This window comes from Meles meles, chromosome 9 (assembly GCF_922984935.1).
Source record: "Meles meles chromosome 9, mMelMel3.1 paternal haplotype, whole genome shotgun sequence".
NCBI classification, from domain to species: Eukaryota; Metazoa; Chordata; class Mammalia; order Carnivora; family Mustelidae; genus Meles; species Meles meles.
This window is the reverse complement of record NC_060074.1, coordinates 47,643,965-47,661,953: the sequence shown is the minus strand read 5'-3', so window position 1 is coordinate 47,661,953 and position 17,989 is coordinate 47,643,965. Positions and strand designations below refer to the sequence as shown.

Genomic DNA, 17,989 nt, shown 5'->3' with positions numbered 1-17,989 from the left:
TTTAAAATCCCTCATAATTTCATTTTTTTTCTTCTGTCATTAAATGTCTATAGTGAAGAAAATTCCCATCATGAAAACCTAGCCATATGTACCTGTATCTCTTGGGTGTTTTGCATCACTCTGAAGTTGCATGAGGACGTGTTGGGCACTCCTCACTTCCAGGCGGCAAACGACAGCTAGAGGCTGTGAGCCATTACCACTCAGCTAACAGGACCCTAAAGCAAAGCACCCAGAGGTAACACACACACCCAGATCTGGCCACACAGGGCGCTCGCTGCTGGCGGCTCTCTGCCAGGGAGCAGAGAAGCATGTCGGTGGGCTCCCATGGGAATGAAAGCCGGTGGCCCAGCAGCCAGAGCTATTCGGGCAGGGCTGGCGCAGCCTCCAGCATGAGTGAGAAGAGGCTCACAGGCGGGGGAAGAGCCCAGCCCTCCCCCACAGGGACGTGGAGTCAGCCCTCCCAAGACACTGCCATACCTCCAGGAAGTCCCAAATGACACGCACACACGTGGCATCATCAAGAGGGTGTTTAGACCAAAAATCTCGCCCCAAAGTCCTGAGTAACTTGTGTGTGAGGAGCAGGGTGCAGCACAAGCGAACTAGGAGGCCAAAGCCCCAGTGGTGACAGACCAGAAATGAAACAGCAACTCTCAGGACACAGGTTCCTTGCTCAGATGCCCATCATTCAACCCTATCAACATTCTCTTGTGGTTTTTAAGACAGTATCAGAACTGAAAGTTTAAATGCAATTTTTCAATATTCATACTATTTTATTTTGTAAATAGGCTCCTCGCCCAACGTGGGGCTTGAACTCACGATCCCCAGGTCAAGAGGTGCATGGCTCTCCCGACTCAGTCAGCCAGGTGCCCCCATGCATATTCTTTTAGACTATTCAAAAAGTTGAACTTTGCTGAAAAAACAAAAATAAATTCTTTTAATTTGAATTGATTTAGCAAAAAATTTGTAAATAGGAAATATACCTAGAAGAGCTAAAGAATGTATTTAAAAGAGCCAATGTAAAAAGTTTGGGACACATGAGCTTTGATAGATAAGGTACAAGTGTAGCTTCTGGAAATACTATAACAATATGAACGACCAACTGTCAACAAAAACTAAAACAAAAACGTGCAGAAATGAAAAATCAGTATGAAACTACAGAGCCATCCGAGGGGGCAGTTAGGGTATCACACAGCAAGAGGGAGATTCTCCGTGAAAGTGAGCTTATGCATGGAAGTGGACATGCAAACCTGAAAACAGGAAGTGTCTAGTGGGGCAGGTGCGGAACACAGGACCACCCATGTCCTGCCATGCCGGCTCTGTCCACTGCTGCCACATTCTGGACAATGGGACCGAGTGTTTTCTGTGAAGTATTTGCATGAAATTGTGTATGTGCCCTTCCTTTAAGGGTTGTAATCATGGGGCACCTGGGTGGCTCAGTGGTTTAAACCTCTGCCTTTGGCTCAGGTCATGATCTCGGAGTCCTGGGATCGAGCCCTGCATTAGGCTCTCTGCTCAGTGAGGAGCCTGTTTCTCCCTCTCTCTCTGCCTGCCTCTCTGCCTACTTGTGACCTCTCTCTCTGTCAAATAAATAAATAAAATATTAAAAAAAAAAAGAGTTGTAATCATGCCAAGCACAGATATAAATTTGTATCCTGCTTTTTAGCCCTAACATGTTAGCAAAAAATCTCACTTCATGAATATAGTTTAATTAAGTAACCTAGTTTGGTAAGCTGGCATTCTACGTTGTTTCAAACTTTTATTTTATTTATTTATTTATTTTTTAGTTTATTTATTTATTTGACAGAGAGAGAGGTCACAAGTAGGCAGAGAGGCAGGCAGAGAGAGAGGGAGAAACAGGCTTGCCACTGAGCAGAGAGCCCGATGTGGGGCTCGATCCCAGGACCCCGAGATCATGACCTGAGCTAAAGGCAGAGGCTTAAACCACTGAGCCACCCAGGCGCCCCTCAAACTTTTATAAAGGTAACATTCACTCAGTTGTTTTCCTGAAAACAAAGAGCAGTGTGAGCCCACTGCAGAAAACTGGAAGTACGAAGAGAGAATAAAATCACCTGGAGCCCTGTCACTCAGAGAGGACACGTGACCCTGAGGTTGATGGCTCTGGCCTATCCTCTCTGGGCATCTGTCACTTCAGCTCAGAATGAGGACCTTATTACACAGGCTGCTTTGTACCTTGCTAGTTTCACTTGCTAACCCATTCTCGTGTGTCCCTAGCATCACACTGTTCTCCTAAAATGAGACCATTAGTGGTTCCCGAGCATTCCTCAGCAAACGGGCACACCCAGGATGCTGCTGCTGAGTCGACCAGCCCAGCTGTGAGTGTTCTGGGTTTCTAACGTCACAAAATCCCCATCATGCATGTCTTGATGCACAAAGTTTTCTCCCTACTTAGGACTGCACCTCTGCCAACAGCCCCAGGATGGGAATCTGCAGTTAAGCAGCGGGACTGATTCTGAAACTCCAGTTACCGCAATGCCAGAGGACTCCCCAAAGGTGTGCAGGTGACTAGTGTCACGTGTGCTTCAACCAGGAAGACTAACCTGCCTTGGCAAGTCTGAAGTCAGAGCACGAATAGACATCCGAGTCTTGCTGTGTCTTCTGCAAACAGAGAACAAGGTGTGAGCCACCACGTCTGCCTCTCCTGGGACTGAGGGCAGCTGTGCCCTGGGGAAGAAGGGGGCTAAGGCCTGATAACATGCCACAGGCATCTAGCTAGAAACAGGCAGAGGACAGAAAGTAAAAACTCAAATAAAACACAGGTGTTGCAGAGGAGGTAAAATTATCCCCCACACTGAAGAAAAATTCCACACGCAAAAAAAACAAGATGAATTTTTAGACCCAAAAGTGACCATGCTGCATGAAAACCTTCGATCTGAGCTGAACTATGCAGGTTAGAGCCTCAACAGCAGGACCTGAGGCTGCACACATGACAGGTATCAAGGTGTTCACCTGCTATCTTTATCATGCATGCTGCTGAAGCCAGCGCCCACCTGCTATCTTTACAAGATAATTTGACTCAAATCTCAAAATACGTGTTTACATATGTAAGAGGACATCTGTTCAATAAAGGTTAAATATGTGAAATATTGATTTTAAAAGCACGTACTTCACAGCATAAAGACCATGGTGCTTACCTTTCGTATGGAACTCTCTTCACCCCACTGTCTCTGACATAATCCACCAGCTGTTTCTGTGTTCTTCCACTGTGAACAAAGAGAAAAGAACCAACAGCATTTCACAGCATTAGTCTTCACAGAGGCAAAGGAACGCTTGCCGACCCTCCAAGTTCACACGTACATTTTAAAGCTATGCTTTGCAGGAAGCATAAGTGATTTTCTAGTTTCTATCGAAGCTATTTTTTCCATTGTTTTACTTGATATGCTTCTGCCACCATTACTAGCTGCACATAATTCTCTGACACACTTCCCAGCCCTTGTTTCTTGACAGTCTCAGTCCTGCACAGCCGCCAGGGCCTCCCGGGGCTGGGTATGTGCTGCTGCCCCACCTGTATCTGAAGGACGAGCCCCGGCTGAAGAAGACGGCTTTAGCTTTGGCCTTAGGTTGATCCAGGAGTCTAAAGAAGGTGTGGTACTCCACACAGATCTTCCAGAAGTTCTTGCATTCATCTCTACTGCCCAACAAGAACTCCAGCGTGTCCTGGTAAGGTCCCTAGAAACAAAACATGAAGTCTCAAAACTAACTAATTCAAGAACATTTAGGAAACATTCAGATAACAGGCTATTTATTCCAATGTTAAAAATTAAGAAAACATTGTTTTCTAAAAATTATCTATAAAGACTTCTGGTGCGATTTACATTTAAGAGGAAAAAAAGCAGTATCAGCTTGTTCACTGCAGAAATGTTCAGAACAACACAGTCACCTACGATGACACAACTGCTAACACTTCCACATGCCCCTCATGACGCATCCCCTCCAGCAAACCAGGGCGCCCCCTCTGTTATGCAACTATCCGTGGGCCATTGCTCAGTTGCTCTTCCGTGTGGCTCCGGGGCATTCCAAGTGTCCAGGACACATGGTTTCAAAGGCTCACACACGTCTTTTTTTTCTTAAAGATTTTATTTATTTGACAGAGAGGGAGAAGGGGAGAGAGAGAGAGAGACACAGTGAGAGAAGGAACACAAGCAGGGGGAGCCAGAGAGGGAGAAGTAGGCTTCCCGCGGAGCAGGGAGCCTGATGCAGCACTCAATCCCAGAACCCTAGGATCGTGACCCGAGTTAGAGGCAGACACTTAACAGCTGAGCCACACCCAACTGTGTGAGCTGTAATCCACACAGACTCACACACACATCATCTTGAAGTAACTACTGTGTTCTCTCTCATAGTTATTTCTTAGGATAAATTCTTAGAAATGTTATACTGAGCTTAAAATAATGCACATTAAAAAAATGTATTTATTTATTTTAAGTAATCTCTACACCGAACATGGGGCTGGAACTCATGACCCTAGGATCAAGAGTCGCACGCCCCAACAGAGCCAGCCAGGTGCCCCAACAATGCATATTTTTGAGCCTTGAGGCATATTACTGAATAACCTTCCAGAAAGACCATCCTACCTGGACTCCTAGATTCAGTCTTTGAAACCAAAGTGCTGGGGATCCAAGTTGCCACTCTGCCCAGGATAGGTGTCGTCCTGGCTCTGAACCTCAGTGAGCGGGAGCAACGGCGCCCCCTTGTTCCCTGGAGGGGTGCCTGGGTGGCACCCAGTGGGTTAAGCCTCTGCCTTCAGCCCAGGTCATGATCTCAGGGTCCTGGGATGGAGCCCCGCATCGGGCTCTCTGCTCAGCAAGGAGCCTGCTTCCCCACCCACCCCTCTGCCTGCCTTTCTGCCTACTTATGATCTCTGTCAAATAAATAAATAAAATCTTAAAAAAAAAAAAAAAAAAGAACTGCGCTGGAAACAGTTCTTGCACTCACAGAAAAAAGTAGCCCTTTACCTGCATTTTGTGCATGTTTTTAGTATTCCTTAGACTTCCCCTTCATTCCTACAACAGACACTTGAATAAGAAACCAGCAGCTCTTTCATGCTTCTCCAGGAAGGAAATATGTGTGTGACATGCGCACCTGCTATTTGACCAAAGCCCTGGCGGACTGAGTGCCCTTCAGAAGCTGAGGGATGGCCCCTTGGCCCAGCACTCCCAGCATATCTGTGCAGAGATAGCCTTGTCAGCCTCCTGCGGTGGCACGGCCAGTCCACTCTCGGTCCCTACCCTCCTCTGTGTACTGGGACTATACCACCACGGACACTGTCGAATTCCAAGTTTTGGATTTTTCCTATCAGACTGCATAGACAAGTACTTTATCCATTTCATAAATTCATGTGTAATTATTATTTTATGACTGATAGTCTCAAAAAGGAAGGAGTATTTATTTTCTGAAAATCAAGTCTTCTCCATTAGAGCTAGCAAAAGGTCAATTTCTGGATGCATGATGATACTGGGAATGTCCCTTACTCTGGACAGAAGCTCTAAGGCTAATCTGCTGTTAAGAATGCAGATCATAGTTAAATACCTCATGTCTCAGCCTCCTGAACTGGAGAACAAAGACGCTGCAGCCAACCAACTGTTCTCAGCAGCCCCTGGCAGCTTCTCTCTATTACCCTAGACCTGCTGAATCTGAAAGCTGGCCCCATGATGAGTGGTGTGAGCAGCCCCTTAGGGACACTGACCCACGCTCAGGAGAAGACCACCTGAGCGGATTACCCAAAGCCCTTCCACACCCCAATTCGAAATCCCCTCCCTAAATTCTTGTGTGCATGATACGGAAGTGACTCATAAAATAATTAACAAGTCAACGTTCCAGGAGAATAAATTCTCTTGTAATTCAGAAAGTGCTTAAAATCATACTTACATGGACCTCTGGGTGCAGTTTGATGAGAAACCTTTTCCTCTTAAAGCTGAGTTTTCGGACCCTGGACCAGTTGAAAGTGTTAATTTTGGTGATGCCCTAAAATTCAAGAGATGGACACTCAGACACATTTGTAATCCACACAGACTCACATACACAACTTTTCATGAAATAGAGAATGTTTAAAATCACAACCTTGCCAGATAGCACAGCAATGTACTTGACATTTTGTATCTGGAATGACTCTGAATTTAAACGTCAATACTAATATAAGAACTTACTTGTTTTAGAAGGGTCACTTGATTTCTTTGATAAAGCTTTCTTACAAATTACTTTTTATCAATGCCAATACTGAACACTCCTCAAAGCCCACCCCTGCAAAGAGGGTGGTCATGAGGAGTGATGGTGGTGCAAGGGCCGGGGTGGGAGCAGAGTCAGGATTCTTGCTGCAGGAGGGGAGGATGCTGGGCAGGGCTGTGGGGGCTGCTGCCCTGGAGAGGGAGCTGGTGGCATGAGCTCCTGACACTCAAAGCAGCCACAGGCACACCAAGTGCTGTGGGTCTTGGGTTCTAGATATGATGCTCCACTGGAAAGGCCAGGGCTCTGTGGTCTTCAGGGTGTAGTGGGCAAAGCTCCAACTGACCCTGGAATATCTGTTGTCTAAGAAAGTACATGAGTGCTCAATGGGATGGGACAGGCCCACCGGACACAAGTGCCTGCTTGGAGGGATGTCCAAGGGTCAATGTGGGACAAGTCACAGATCAAAATGGATAGTGACAGCAGCAGATTATCAAGTGTCAGAGTATAACCCGAACTGTTATAATTCAAATTGTGATGCGAGTATAATACAAATCCATGAGTCCACAGTGATACAAAGTAAGCAAATGCAAACAAAACCCTTCCAGGAGCACAAAAAATGGCAGTAAATGAGTCACCACTTGGCAGCCATCAGAGTAATCCAACCAGGTTAGTGGGTGAGGTTAGAGACATCTACATGGCCTCAAACTCTCTCTCCACAAAAGGCTTATTAGTTACGAAGGACAAAAAGTAGCTTTGCAGTAGACCAGCTTGTCAAAGGCCATCTGACTGAGTGTTCAATGTTGACACTGCCTGCAATGGGACAGATGGCACCATGGGCCACCTCGCAGCCATACCAGGAACACGGTCACATCTGTGATTTAGCCGAGAAGCTAGACTAGGGTCTGATCATCAGCAAGTATACAACAAGCCCATATTGTAGTAATTCCACAGAATGACTGGCCTGTAATCATCAGAATCAGGGAAAGAAGGAAGAATGTTCCAGACAGGGCACAGTGCTTGACCTTAGATTGGATCTCTTGCAACAAATAAGATTAGGCAACTGGTGAAATCTGGATGGACGTCTCAGGTGAATAAGTTCTTTGTACTGTTCTGTAACTTTTCTGTAAGTTTTGCATTGTTTCAGAATAAAAATTCAATGTTTTGAGATACCTTCCTGGTATTCTCCCCTCTACTCTTGACCATCATGATCATTTACCCTTCTCTGCAAACTTGAAATGGGGACAGCAAGGTAGGGAATGGAGTTTTCCTTCAGAAACTCCAAAAACCTTCAACCTTAAAAGGGGATGCCACCACATGGACCTGTTCTGAAAACAAGGGAAGAAGCCAGGCGTGAGGACCTGGTTTAGGCGCGGAGCCCGAGAGGAGGAGAGCCTGAGGCAGGGCACAGCTCAGTGGCGGTGAGGGTGTGCAGAGTGGGTGATTAAAATCACTCTGGATTATACACGGTGATGGCTGCACAATTCTGTAAACACACTAAGACATGCATATATATTGGAAAGTGGTAAACTTTATCGTCAGTAATTTACATCTCCATGAAAACGATTCCTAAGTTAACAGGTGTCCTGAAGGAGTGCCTGGGTGGCTTAGTGGGTTAAGCCTCTGCCTTTGGCCTGGGTCATGGTCTCAGGGTCCTGGGATGGAGCCCTGCCATCAGGCTTGCTGCTCGGTGGGGAGCCTGCTTCCCCGCCCCTCTGCCTACTTGTGATCTCTCTCTGTCAAATAAATAAATAAAATCTTTAAAAAAAAAAAAAAAAGGGGGTGTCCTGAAAGTCCCGATAGGAATGTTCAGGTCTCCATGAGAACAGAAGCATCCCATATTTTAAAATACTGCCCAAACACTAATTTCTGCTCAAATTTTCAACTATGTTCTCAAAAAATACAAGCAAACAAAATAAAAATAACCCAAATACAGAACGTCAACAAAAGAAAACAGAAGCCTCCCTCCTGCACCCTTACTCCTCACCACCCCCCACCATTTTCAACTCCCAACATGGTTTATGTGCCTGGGCAGGGGCTGTAGGCAAGGCAGAGATGGTGTTCCCCCCAAGACAGACACAGACCAGGTGAGAGAGGTCTCACACACAGGTGCTGCTTGCCTGCTCACCTTTCCACTTTCTCTTTTGGTCAAAAAAACCAAAACAAAACAAAACAAAACAAAACAAAAAAAAGTGATATTCCAGAGTTTTAACCACTATCACAAGTCCAAAGAAGAAACAAAACCCGATCACAACTAGAGTGTTCAACTTTAAAAGTTTCAACTTTTAAAACTGAGCAGCTGGCTATAAACACTCAGAACTACTGCTTTCATTTTAATTTTTATCCAATAATCCACGGCACAATTATAAATGTCTAGGAAGGCTTGAGACAAGACCCAGACATTCAGGGTCCTCCTGCTGGAGACCTGGCCTCCCGAGCCCTCCATACCCACTCTGCGGTGGCCAAATTTTAAATTTGGTTTTTATTTACTGATCATGAGAGTACTTCTCACAGGCCGAGCCATGGTGAATCGTAACTCTATTTTGCTCCTTTACTTTTAATTCTCCCTGAGATACTAAGTGCCTCTTCCCATTTACTCAATTTTCTAATTCAGACCAAATTCTCCCTGCAGAATTTTTTTTTTTTTTTAGATTATTTTTTAGAGAGAGAGAGAGAGAGAGCACAAATGGTAGGGGCAGAGGGAGATGGAGAGAGAGAGCCCCAAGCAAGCTCTGCACTAAGCAGAGCCTGATGTGGTACCCGAGCTCACAACTCTTGAGATCAGGACCTGAGCTGAAACCAAGAGTCGGATGCTCAACTGACCGTGCCACCCAGAGGCCCCATCCCTGCAGAGTTTAGAACTCTTCAGTGTGGTCTGATCCAGGAAACCATTCTCTCCATGCTGCTTGCATACTGATGGATGCTCCCTGGGCAGCCTCCAACTTGCAGCCCGTCCGCTGCTATTCTTGGTCTGTTCTCTCCTCTGTCATGTGCTTTAAAAAGTGCTCAGCAGTCAAACCTTAGAAAAACCGTGTATCTGGAAAATGTTTTTACTTCCTCTGCACAGAAGTCACATTGGATGGGGCAGAGGATCCCAGGTGGGAAATCATTTTCTTTCACATTCCGCACCACTGCCTGCCCTATTGTCTTGTAGCCTCCAGTGCTGCCCCCAACAAGCCAGACACAGTTCCTTCCTTCTCCTTCTGGGAGCTCTCCGGTCTCCCGTGTTCAGACACTTCACGCTGGTGTGCCCTGTGGGTGATCTTCACTCTTCGGCCATAGCAGGAACGTGTAGGAACTTCCAATATGGACACTGGTGCCTTATGCTTTGGACATGTTTCTCATGTGATTTCTGTAACAGTTTCCTCTGCTGCTCTGGGCTGTGGCCTCTAGATCTCCTGGGTGCTGGAATGCTGGGCCTTTTGTGCTATTCCCTGAATTGTCACTTGCCTCCTGCATCGTGAATCCTCTATATGCTCTGTGGAAATTTCCTCAACTTCGTGTTCCAGAAAGCCTCACACTCTGCAGCACAGTCCTTTCTGCTACCGCATTTCTAGATCTGCATGCACTCCTGCCCTCTGTGTGTCCCTGTGACTACAGACTGCTCGTGTTTCAGAGGCAGTTTTCTCTTCTGTGAGGCTTCCCAGGAAACATAAGGCAGTAATACATAGCAAGGTTCAAAACCTCAATAGGACGAGTCCACGAGTCCACAGGGAGAAGCCCCTTATCACCCGTTCCCAAAGCCTGCAGCTGCCTTCCCTTCCCAGCGGCTATTAATGCCACCTGTTTACTTTGTATGGTGTAGAGAGTGTGTCATTCTCCCACTCCTCCCCACAAGCAGTAGCAAACCATACACACTTTCATCTTTGCTCTATACAACAGTGCATCTCAGTGTCCCATGTATCACGACACAGAAAGCCTCCACGTTCTTTGTGCAGTTGCCTGATAGTCCATAATATGGATGGACCAGCTTCCTGATGATCAGTTATCAATATTTTACTATTACAAATAAGGTTAAAATATAAAAATATAAAATTACAAGACAAAAATCTTTCACATCTGAGTCCTACTCCTCATGAGCATGACACAGTATAAAGCAACTTTTCTGCATCTTGCCCATGAGACAGACAGAAGATGGCGTGCTTGCTGAGGATTCTACAGGGGTTCTCCATCCCGTTCTTGGCACAGGCTCTGTTTCTTCTCAACACTAATCTGGTATCTGTTCTTCAAGAAAGAGGATTTCCTTAAGTTTCTGGTGATCCTTGGTTATCTGCCTGAGTTTAAAAGTGAGACCCCAGGACTCCAAGAGTCTGTAACCATGTGATCACCAGCGAAATCTAGGGTCCATCTGGCGAGGGACAGAATAACTGCATGGTCTTAAAGGTGTCTCTCCATGGACTGCTTACTGGTTTAAAGAGAAAAACTAGTAACTACAATAACCAATAACTAATAACTAAAGTTAATAACTAGTAATCAAGACTAGTAATTAAGAACTAGAAAGCAGAGATCAAGATTCACACCACCAGTGAGGCAGGACGATGTCTCAGTTGAGACTCTCTGTCAAGAATGTGACCACCTGGGGCACCTGGGTGGCTCAGTGGGTTAAAGGCTCTGCCTTTGGCTCAGGTCATGATCTCGGGGTCCTGGGATTGAGCCCCGCATTGGGCTCTCCGCTTGTCAGGGAGCCTGCTTTCTCCTCTCTCTCTGCCTGCTTGTGATCTTTGTCTGTCAAATAAATAAAATCTTTAAAAAAAAAAAAAAAAGAATGTGACCACCTTGGGGCACCTGGGTGGCTCAGTGGGTTAAAGCCTCTGCCTTTGGCTCAGGTCATGATCCTAGGGTTCTGGGATCGAGCCCTGCATCGGGCTCTCTGCTCAGCAGGGAGTCTACTTCCCCCACCCCCACCACCCTCTGCCTGCCTCTCTGCCTACTTGTGATCTCTATCTGTCAAATAAATAAATAAATAAATCTTAAAAAAAAAAAAAGAAGGACATGACCACCTGGGTAGTGGAAATATGTCCCCTGAACCTCATCTCAGGAAAACAAATGACAAAGCAAAAATGGAGAATGTCCTATTAAAAATAAAAAGGACTGTGCTCAACACTGTCAATGTCCTGAAAGATGAAGAAAAGAAACGCTCTAGCTTCAAGGACATAGCAGGTGCAACAGCTAAATGCCATGTCTGGTCCTAGCCTGGGTCCTGTCCTGTAGGGATAAGCACCGCCAGGACATCAACTGGCTGGCTGACAAGACCTGAGAATGACCAGCACCTCATTGTCACCTCAGTGACAATGGTCAGGCAGTATTCCAGGATTACAAATATACGCCTTCAGTGGTCAAGGGTTCAGGAGTCTGCAGCCCATTCTCAAATGCTTCCGAAGAGTTATGTGTGCGCACATGTTCACGCGTGGCTGAGCGTGTACACGGAGAGGGGGTGAGGAAGCATGCCAGGGAAACGCAAACCACAAAGCAAATGTGTAAAATGCTGTTGTGGGCGAAATCCAGGATCAGGGCACATGAGGGCTCGCTGTGTTGTTCTAATTCTTACAGCTTTTCTGTAAGTTTGGAAGTTATTCCTGAATGAAAGTCTTTAAAACAGAAGGCTCTGAAATGTTGCTTGGAGGCTCTTTGTGGGGGGGAGGCGGGGGTAGGGAGCCAGGCCTGTTACCACAGGATGCCCCTGTGTCAACACCTGCAGGGCTCCCAGAAGGCCATGTGGACTTTCTGGACATCAGTCTCCTGTCTCTGAGATGTCAGCCTGTCCACCATTCCAGGGGAGCAGAGATGGGGAAGCCTGTGGCAACATGGAGTACAGGCTTTCCCTTAAACTTCCACTTAGAGGCTCACCTCCTATTGTTCTCTGCCTTCTGAGACAGACGCTGGAGAGGGAGGCCCTTGCCCTCTCCCAGTACAGGGAGGGGCTGCGGCTATACCTGCTCCTCCCACAGATGTGACCAGGCTATTACCAGCCCCAGCCTGCAGGGGGCCCTCCAAGGTGCCCCCTAAACTCCTGCGGACACAGGAGTCTGACCTCCCACTCCCTTCCCACTACTCTGCACTGTTCCCACTCATCTGCCCATTTCCCAACTTCTAAAACACCGCTGGCATTTGATTTCCTTTTCCAGTCTTTGTTCTTACTAGTTTAAACTTAAAACAAAACAAAAAACAAAAGAACAAAACCCCCAACTCCTTCCTTGTCTGTCATTCTGGTGGGGGTTTGAGGGAATAATAATGAATACCATCTAATGTGCTCAATTTGAAGTCTCTAATCCCTGCTTTTAACTTCTTCCAGTTACAAATTATCCTTTTCTGGAAAAATCACCTGAACTCGATTGGGATGGACATGCGACTTTCATGTCTGCATGATACAGAAACTGTCATGTGAGCCAGTAGCTGTGGGAGGCCCTGGGTCCATCACCTCAATCAGTGAGCCTGGCACCGTTTCCACCAATCACTCAGTATATGATAGAACACAATTAACATTTTGTTGACAAAATAAGATTTTTTTTTCCCTAATAGGAAATTGAAAACTTGATGGCTAGGTTAAAAATGAAAGGAAAAGAAAAAGAGAACAAGTGTGGCTTGACTGTGGGGGCCTGGATCAGCTGAGCCGTCCTAGATGACCATAGGTTAAGAAGAGCCCACAGAGGAAGGAGCGGCTAACGCAGCCCCTGGATGCCCAGGACGTACTCCCCCATGGCAGTCAGTGCTGAGCAGGCCTTGGCAGGATGTCCACGTGCAACTGGAGGCCCACAGCTTTGCAAAGGCTGGACCAGAGGGCTCCCTAGAGGACAGATTGCAGCAGCAAGTGGGCCATGGGGTCTCGGGCAGAGGACGTGGGCAGCCCTTCCAGCATCTCCAGGCCATGGAGAGCCTGTGCTCTAGCAGTTGCTCGCAGACGCTTCCCCACCACAAACCCCAGCATACACATGCTTCACTGCGGGCAGAGCTCAGTGGCCCTTTTGGAACCATCTGCCTCTGCATACACAGCCAACACAAAGGTTCCTGATGATTGGACTGATGGTTATCATGCACCACAACCTCTGACAGTTTCTGTTGTGTTCTAGCTTTATGTCCTGAAATGACGACCGCAGACACCTCCCAGTGCAGCACGTCCAGACCTGCGCAGGTCCACACCTGAGGCCTGGAGGTGGTTCCGTACAGAGGAGCCAGTGTTTCCATAGAAGGTTCTATGGGGATGACCTTCGGGTCAACATCAGAGGTGGCATGTGATGGGGTGCCCCAGGGGCCAGAGGGCTCTGTGACAGTGAGGAGAGAGAGACAAGGAAACATCTGCTCCACGGAGTGAGAGGTGGGATCAGGAGATATGCAAGGCTCCTCCTCCACGTCCAAGATCGTACACATCAGAACAAATTTTACCAGCATGTGTTCAAGCCCCACCGAGTCAGAGTGCACCCCTGCCCTCCCTACCTGGAACACGAGGACACCCATGTGGGAAACAGCCAGGTTAATTCTGGCCCCCTCCCTGTCAGAAGCCGTGTGAAATCTGATGCCATACATTTCCAGCTTCCGGGCAATTTCGAGCACCTGGAAATCCGACTCAGCAGGCGTCTGGCCCCTAAAGTAATAAAGGATGGCACTGTCACAGCACTGAAGCAACTTCATTTCTCAAAAAGCCAAAACATACAACAGAATTGATTAGGAAGACAAAACACAATAAAACAAACCAAGGCTGGAGGTTTTGTTTCAAAGCAGACTGGTCCCTTTAAGTTTACTGACCTACGGAAATGCAGCATACCACACACACAGACCAAAGAAACTGTCTGTTTCCTTTTAGCCTGTACTCCATTTCCTGATGGGCAGCATGGTTTTTGTATCCACTAGATGCTCAGCATTATACTTTTCCCTAAATACTCACACAGTCCCATGCAAACATTATATGCAGAGACAACTACTAAATGCAGGAAACACCAAAGATAACATCAGTATCTCATTCAACCCATTTCAATACTTTTCCAAAACATTTTCATAATGTACAATTCTAACCATTAGAATATACTTTTATAAGGATAAAATTATACATTGAATAGAAATACGTTTCTCAAGTTCCCAGTCCAGTCATGCTTCCAGGGAAGAGCCCACGACCCGTGTCACATGGACCAGGCTCCAGGAGGGGGCTGTTCAGACAAAGCACAGCTGGGCCAAGGGGAGAGGGTCCTACTTAGAGGACCCCCACTCAAGGCCAGTGCCCTACATGTGGGGCTCTCCATCAACAACCCTTCCTCTTACTTCCAAATATCTGAGTTTTGGGATTTTTTTTTTTTTTAAGATTTTTTTATTTGAGAGAGAGAGAGCTCAGCAGGGAGAAGCAGAAGGAGAGAGAATCTTAAGCAGACTCTCTTCTGAGCGAGTGCTGAGGGGGATGGGGAAATGGCAGTGCTTGATCTCAAGACCCTGAGATCATGATCTGAGCCAGTACCAAGAGTCCAAAGCTTAACCGAATGCACCACCCAGAGGCCCCTGAGTTTTTGGATCTTATTTATTTTTAAAGATTTTATTTATTTATTTGACAGACAGAGATCACAAGTAGGCAGAGAGGCAGACAGAGAGGAGGAAGCAGGCTCCCCATGGAGCAGAGAGCCCGATGTGGGGCTGGATCCCAGGACCCTGAGATCATGACCTGAGCTGAAGGCAGAGGCTTTAACCCACTGAGCCACCCAGGCGCCCCGAGTTTTTGGATCTTTAAGGAACAACACAACTGTTTGGGTTATGCTACTCCCACCGTTTCTATTGGGCTAAAATTTTCATTCTTTGAGTTTGTTACGGACACCCTATCAGCTTACGTTTAATAAACCATCACTAAGAAACACTGAGTGTGTGACAACTGTTTTCTAAGATGTCCTAATGGGGAAGATCTGCTTATTACTTTCTAATTTTTTTTTAATTTTTAGTAAGCTTCATGCCCTATGTGGGGCTTGAATTTACGACCTTGAGATTAAGAGCTGTATGCTCTACTGACTGAGCCAGCCAGGTACCCCAAGATTTGCTCATCCTTAATGCTTCTAGTGACCACTGCCACAGCTTTGGAGTGGAGTGCCAGGCAGAGGCTGGGGGAGTTCTAAGGTGAAGCTAGAATCAGGGAGGCTAAGGGAAAGTCTGGTAAGGACTCAGAAGGAAAAGAGAGCAGAGAAAGCCTTTATTCTCAGAGAAGCTCTAAGCCTTTGTGAACAGAATTGGGTAGATGTGAGGACGGTAAAGGCTATTCTGGCGAGGTTTCAGAAGGAAGTGAGGAGTACACAGTATTGGAAACAGGAGAGAAGGTGATCCTTTTTATCAAGTGGCACAAAATTTGGCTGAATTGTATTTATATCCTAGTGTTCTGTGGAAGGCAGAACTGGCCAGCAATGGAACTGGATGTTTAGCTGAAGAGATCTCTAGGCCAAGTCAGGAAGGTGCGGCTGGGCTGCTCTGACTGCTGCCAGGAAAGCACAAGAGAGAAGTGCCTGAGAGGTGGAAGTGGGGAACAGAGAGGAAACAGAACTTTAAGACCAGGGAAATATTCGCCTATGCATACTGCAGAAAATGAGGACACTAAGGGTGTAGCTAAATGGCTAAGGAGATCAGTAGCGAGAGAAGTCAGGACGGTGGGAGAAGGACCCCAAAGGCAATTCAGGTCAGGGCTGCCCCTCCTATCACAGGCCAGTGGGGAAGAGGGCGGGGGTTGAGGGCCCCACAGCCTCCACCAGGTCTCCAAAGCCAGGGCTGCCTGGAGGGCAGAGCACTGAGCCAAAGAGGATTATTCCTGAGCCTTAAGGTCTAACGTCATTTGCCCTGCTAGGTGTTGGGCTTGCCTGAGACCTGTTACCCTTCCCTTTGTTCCAATTTCTCCCTTTGGAGCGAAATGCCAATCCCATTCTGTCTCCAGCATAGTATTCTGTTTTCTCAGGTCCACAGCTGAAGGAGACTTGGCCTCAGGCAGAATCCCAGCCAGTCCTCCTCAAGATGAGATTCAGGAGGGGCTGTGGGCCTGGGAGGGTTTTTGAGTCGGTGCAGGAGCAGTGGGGACGTTCAGGCTATTGGGATGGAATGAATATATTGTGCATGTGAGGGGGACATGAACTGTGGGGGGGTGGGATGTTACAGGGTGAATCAATGTCTGTGTCCTCCAAATCCTAGGCTGCAGCCAAACCCCCAATATGAGAGTATTTGGAGAGGAGTCTTTGGGAGGGGCCCGTGTAGAAGACTCCTGAATATTAGTGCCCTCAAAACAGAGGCTCCAGGGAGCGCCCAGCCCCTTCCACTTTGTGAGGACAGAGTGAGAGATGCCATTTATGAAACAGGAAGCAGGTCCTCAGCACCACTGAATCCACGAGGGCCTCCATGTTGGACTTTTGGCCTCCAGAACTGTGAGATATCAAGGTCTGTGGGCTACAAGCTGCTCAGCCTAGGGAGCTCAGTTACAGCAGCCCCCTAGGACTAAGACACCAACTTCCAAACCTTTTTCTTCACTCTCAAAGATCCAAAAGAACTGTGATTAAAAAACAAAACAAAACAACATTCCTTCAATATCTTATTCAGTGATTACTGAAGTATGTTTCCGGTGGGCCAAGGAAGATGTTATATACTAGGTAAGAAATTTATCTTGGTCAGGGACGCATGGGTAACTCAGGCAGTCAAGCGTCTGCCTTCAGCTCAGGTCATGACCCTGGGGCCTGGGACTGAGCCCCATATCGCTCCTTGCTCAGTGCGGAGTCTGCTTCCCCTCTGCCACTTCCCCCCACCTTGCGCTCATTCTCTAACAAATAGATAAAATCTTAAAATTTTTTTTTATCTTGGTTAAAATGAAGGTATCACATTATATTTAAAAACCCACCATAAAAAATGATTTAAGGAAAATAAGTAAAAGTATTTGATGACTGGAAGATTAAGTCAACATATCAGAACCACGAGAGGGCCCTTGCTTGGCTCCGTCAATGTAAGCATGTGACTCTTGATCTGGGGGCTCGTAGAGATCACTTAAAAATTAAAATCTTGGGGTGCCTGGGTGGCTCAGTCGGTTAAGCCTCTGCCTTCAGCTCAGGTCATGATCCCAGGGTCCCGGGATCAAGCCCTGCATCGGGCTCCCTGTCCAGTGGGGAGCCTGCTTCTCCCTCTGACTGCTGCTCTGCCTACCTGTGCCTCTCTCTCTCAAGCTCTCTGACAAGTAAGTAGGTAAGTAAGTAAATAAACAAATCTTAAAAAAAAAAATTATTCATCCCTTAAAAAAAAATCTCTAGCAGGGGAATAAAAAGAATCATGAGAGCCCAGAGAGTGACAGCAGAGCTCCCGTGCTCTTTCCTCCCATGGAAAGAGCCCAGGTTTAGTCCTCTATGAAACACATCACCCGATTTCTTAACTCGCTTTCACAAGTATATATATATAAATATATACATTTATCTATCAATCAGAGTGGCAGAGCCAGCACACAAGCAGGAGGGGTAGCAGGCAGAGGGAGAAGCTCAGCAAGGAGCCTGATGTGGGGCTTGATCCCAGGATCTTAGGATCATGACCTGAGCTAAAGGCAGATGCTTCATCAGCTGAGGCCCCCAGGTGCCCCTTTCACAAGTTTTTAAGGCAGTCACCTTAAGACACACACCTAACACGCCGATATACACATGCACATATATACACACAGCGTGGGCACATGAGCACATGTGTGCAAACAGACACACAAGCACAGGGGCACACACACATGTGCACAAGTGCCCTCCTTGGGGTGTCTTTGCTTGTGGCCAGGTGGCTCTCAAGAGTGACTGCTCACAGACCTTCACCATCCCCTCACCTCACTTCCAGTGTGAACCTGGCCTTC

General features: G+C 46.9%; 1 protein-coding gene across 5 annotated transcripts in view; it reads right to left on the bottom strand.

Annotated features, from left to right (window-relative positions):
- The window catches only part of FARP2 (FERM, ARH/RhoGEF and pleckstrin domain protein 2), a 107,984-nt gene that overhangs the window by 35,166 nt on the left and 54,829 nt on the right, over positions 1 to 17,989 (bottom strand). For all 5 annotated transcript variants that reach the window (XM_046019901.1, XM_046019903.1, XM_046019905.1 and 2 more), the window contains exons 8-12: positions 13,612 to 13,759; positions 5,887 to 5,982; positions 3,524 to 3,687; positions 3,153 to 3,221; positions 2,559 to 2,616 (exon numbers count right to left, since the gene is read on the bottom strand). In XM_046019901.1, the coding sequence (XP_045875857.1) occupies positions 2,559 to 2,616; positions 3,153 to 3,221; positions 3,524 to 3,687; positions 5,887 to 5,982; positions 13,612 to 13,759 (535 nt within the window). The remainder of the gene's footprint in view (positions 1 to 2,558; positions 2,617 to 3,152; positions 3,222 to 3,523; positions 3,688 to 5,886; positions 5,983 to 13,611; positions 13,760 to 17,989) is intronic.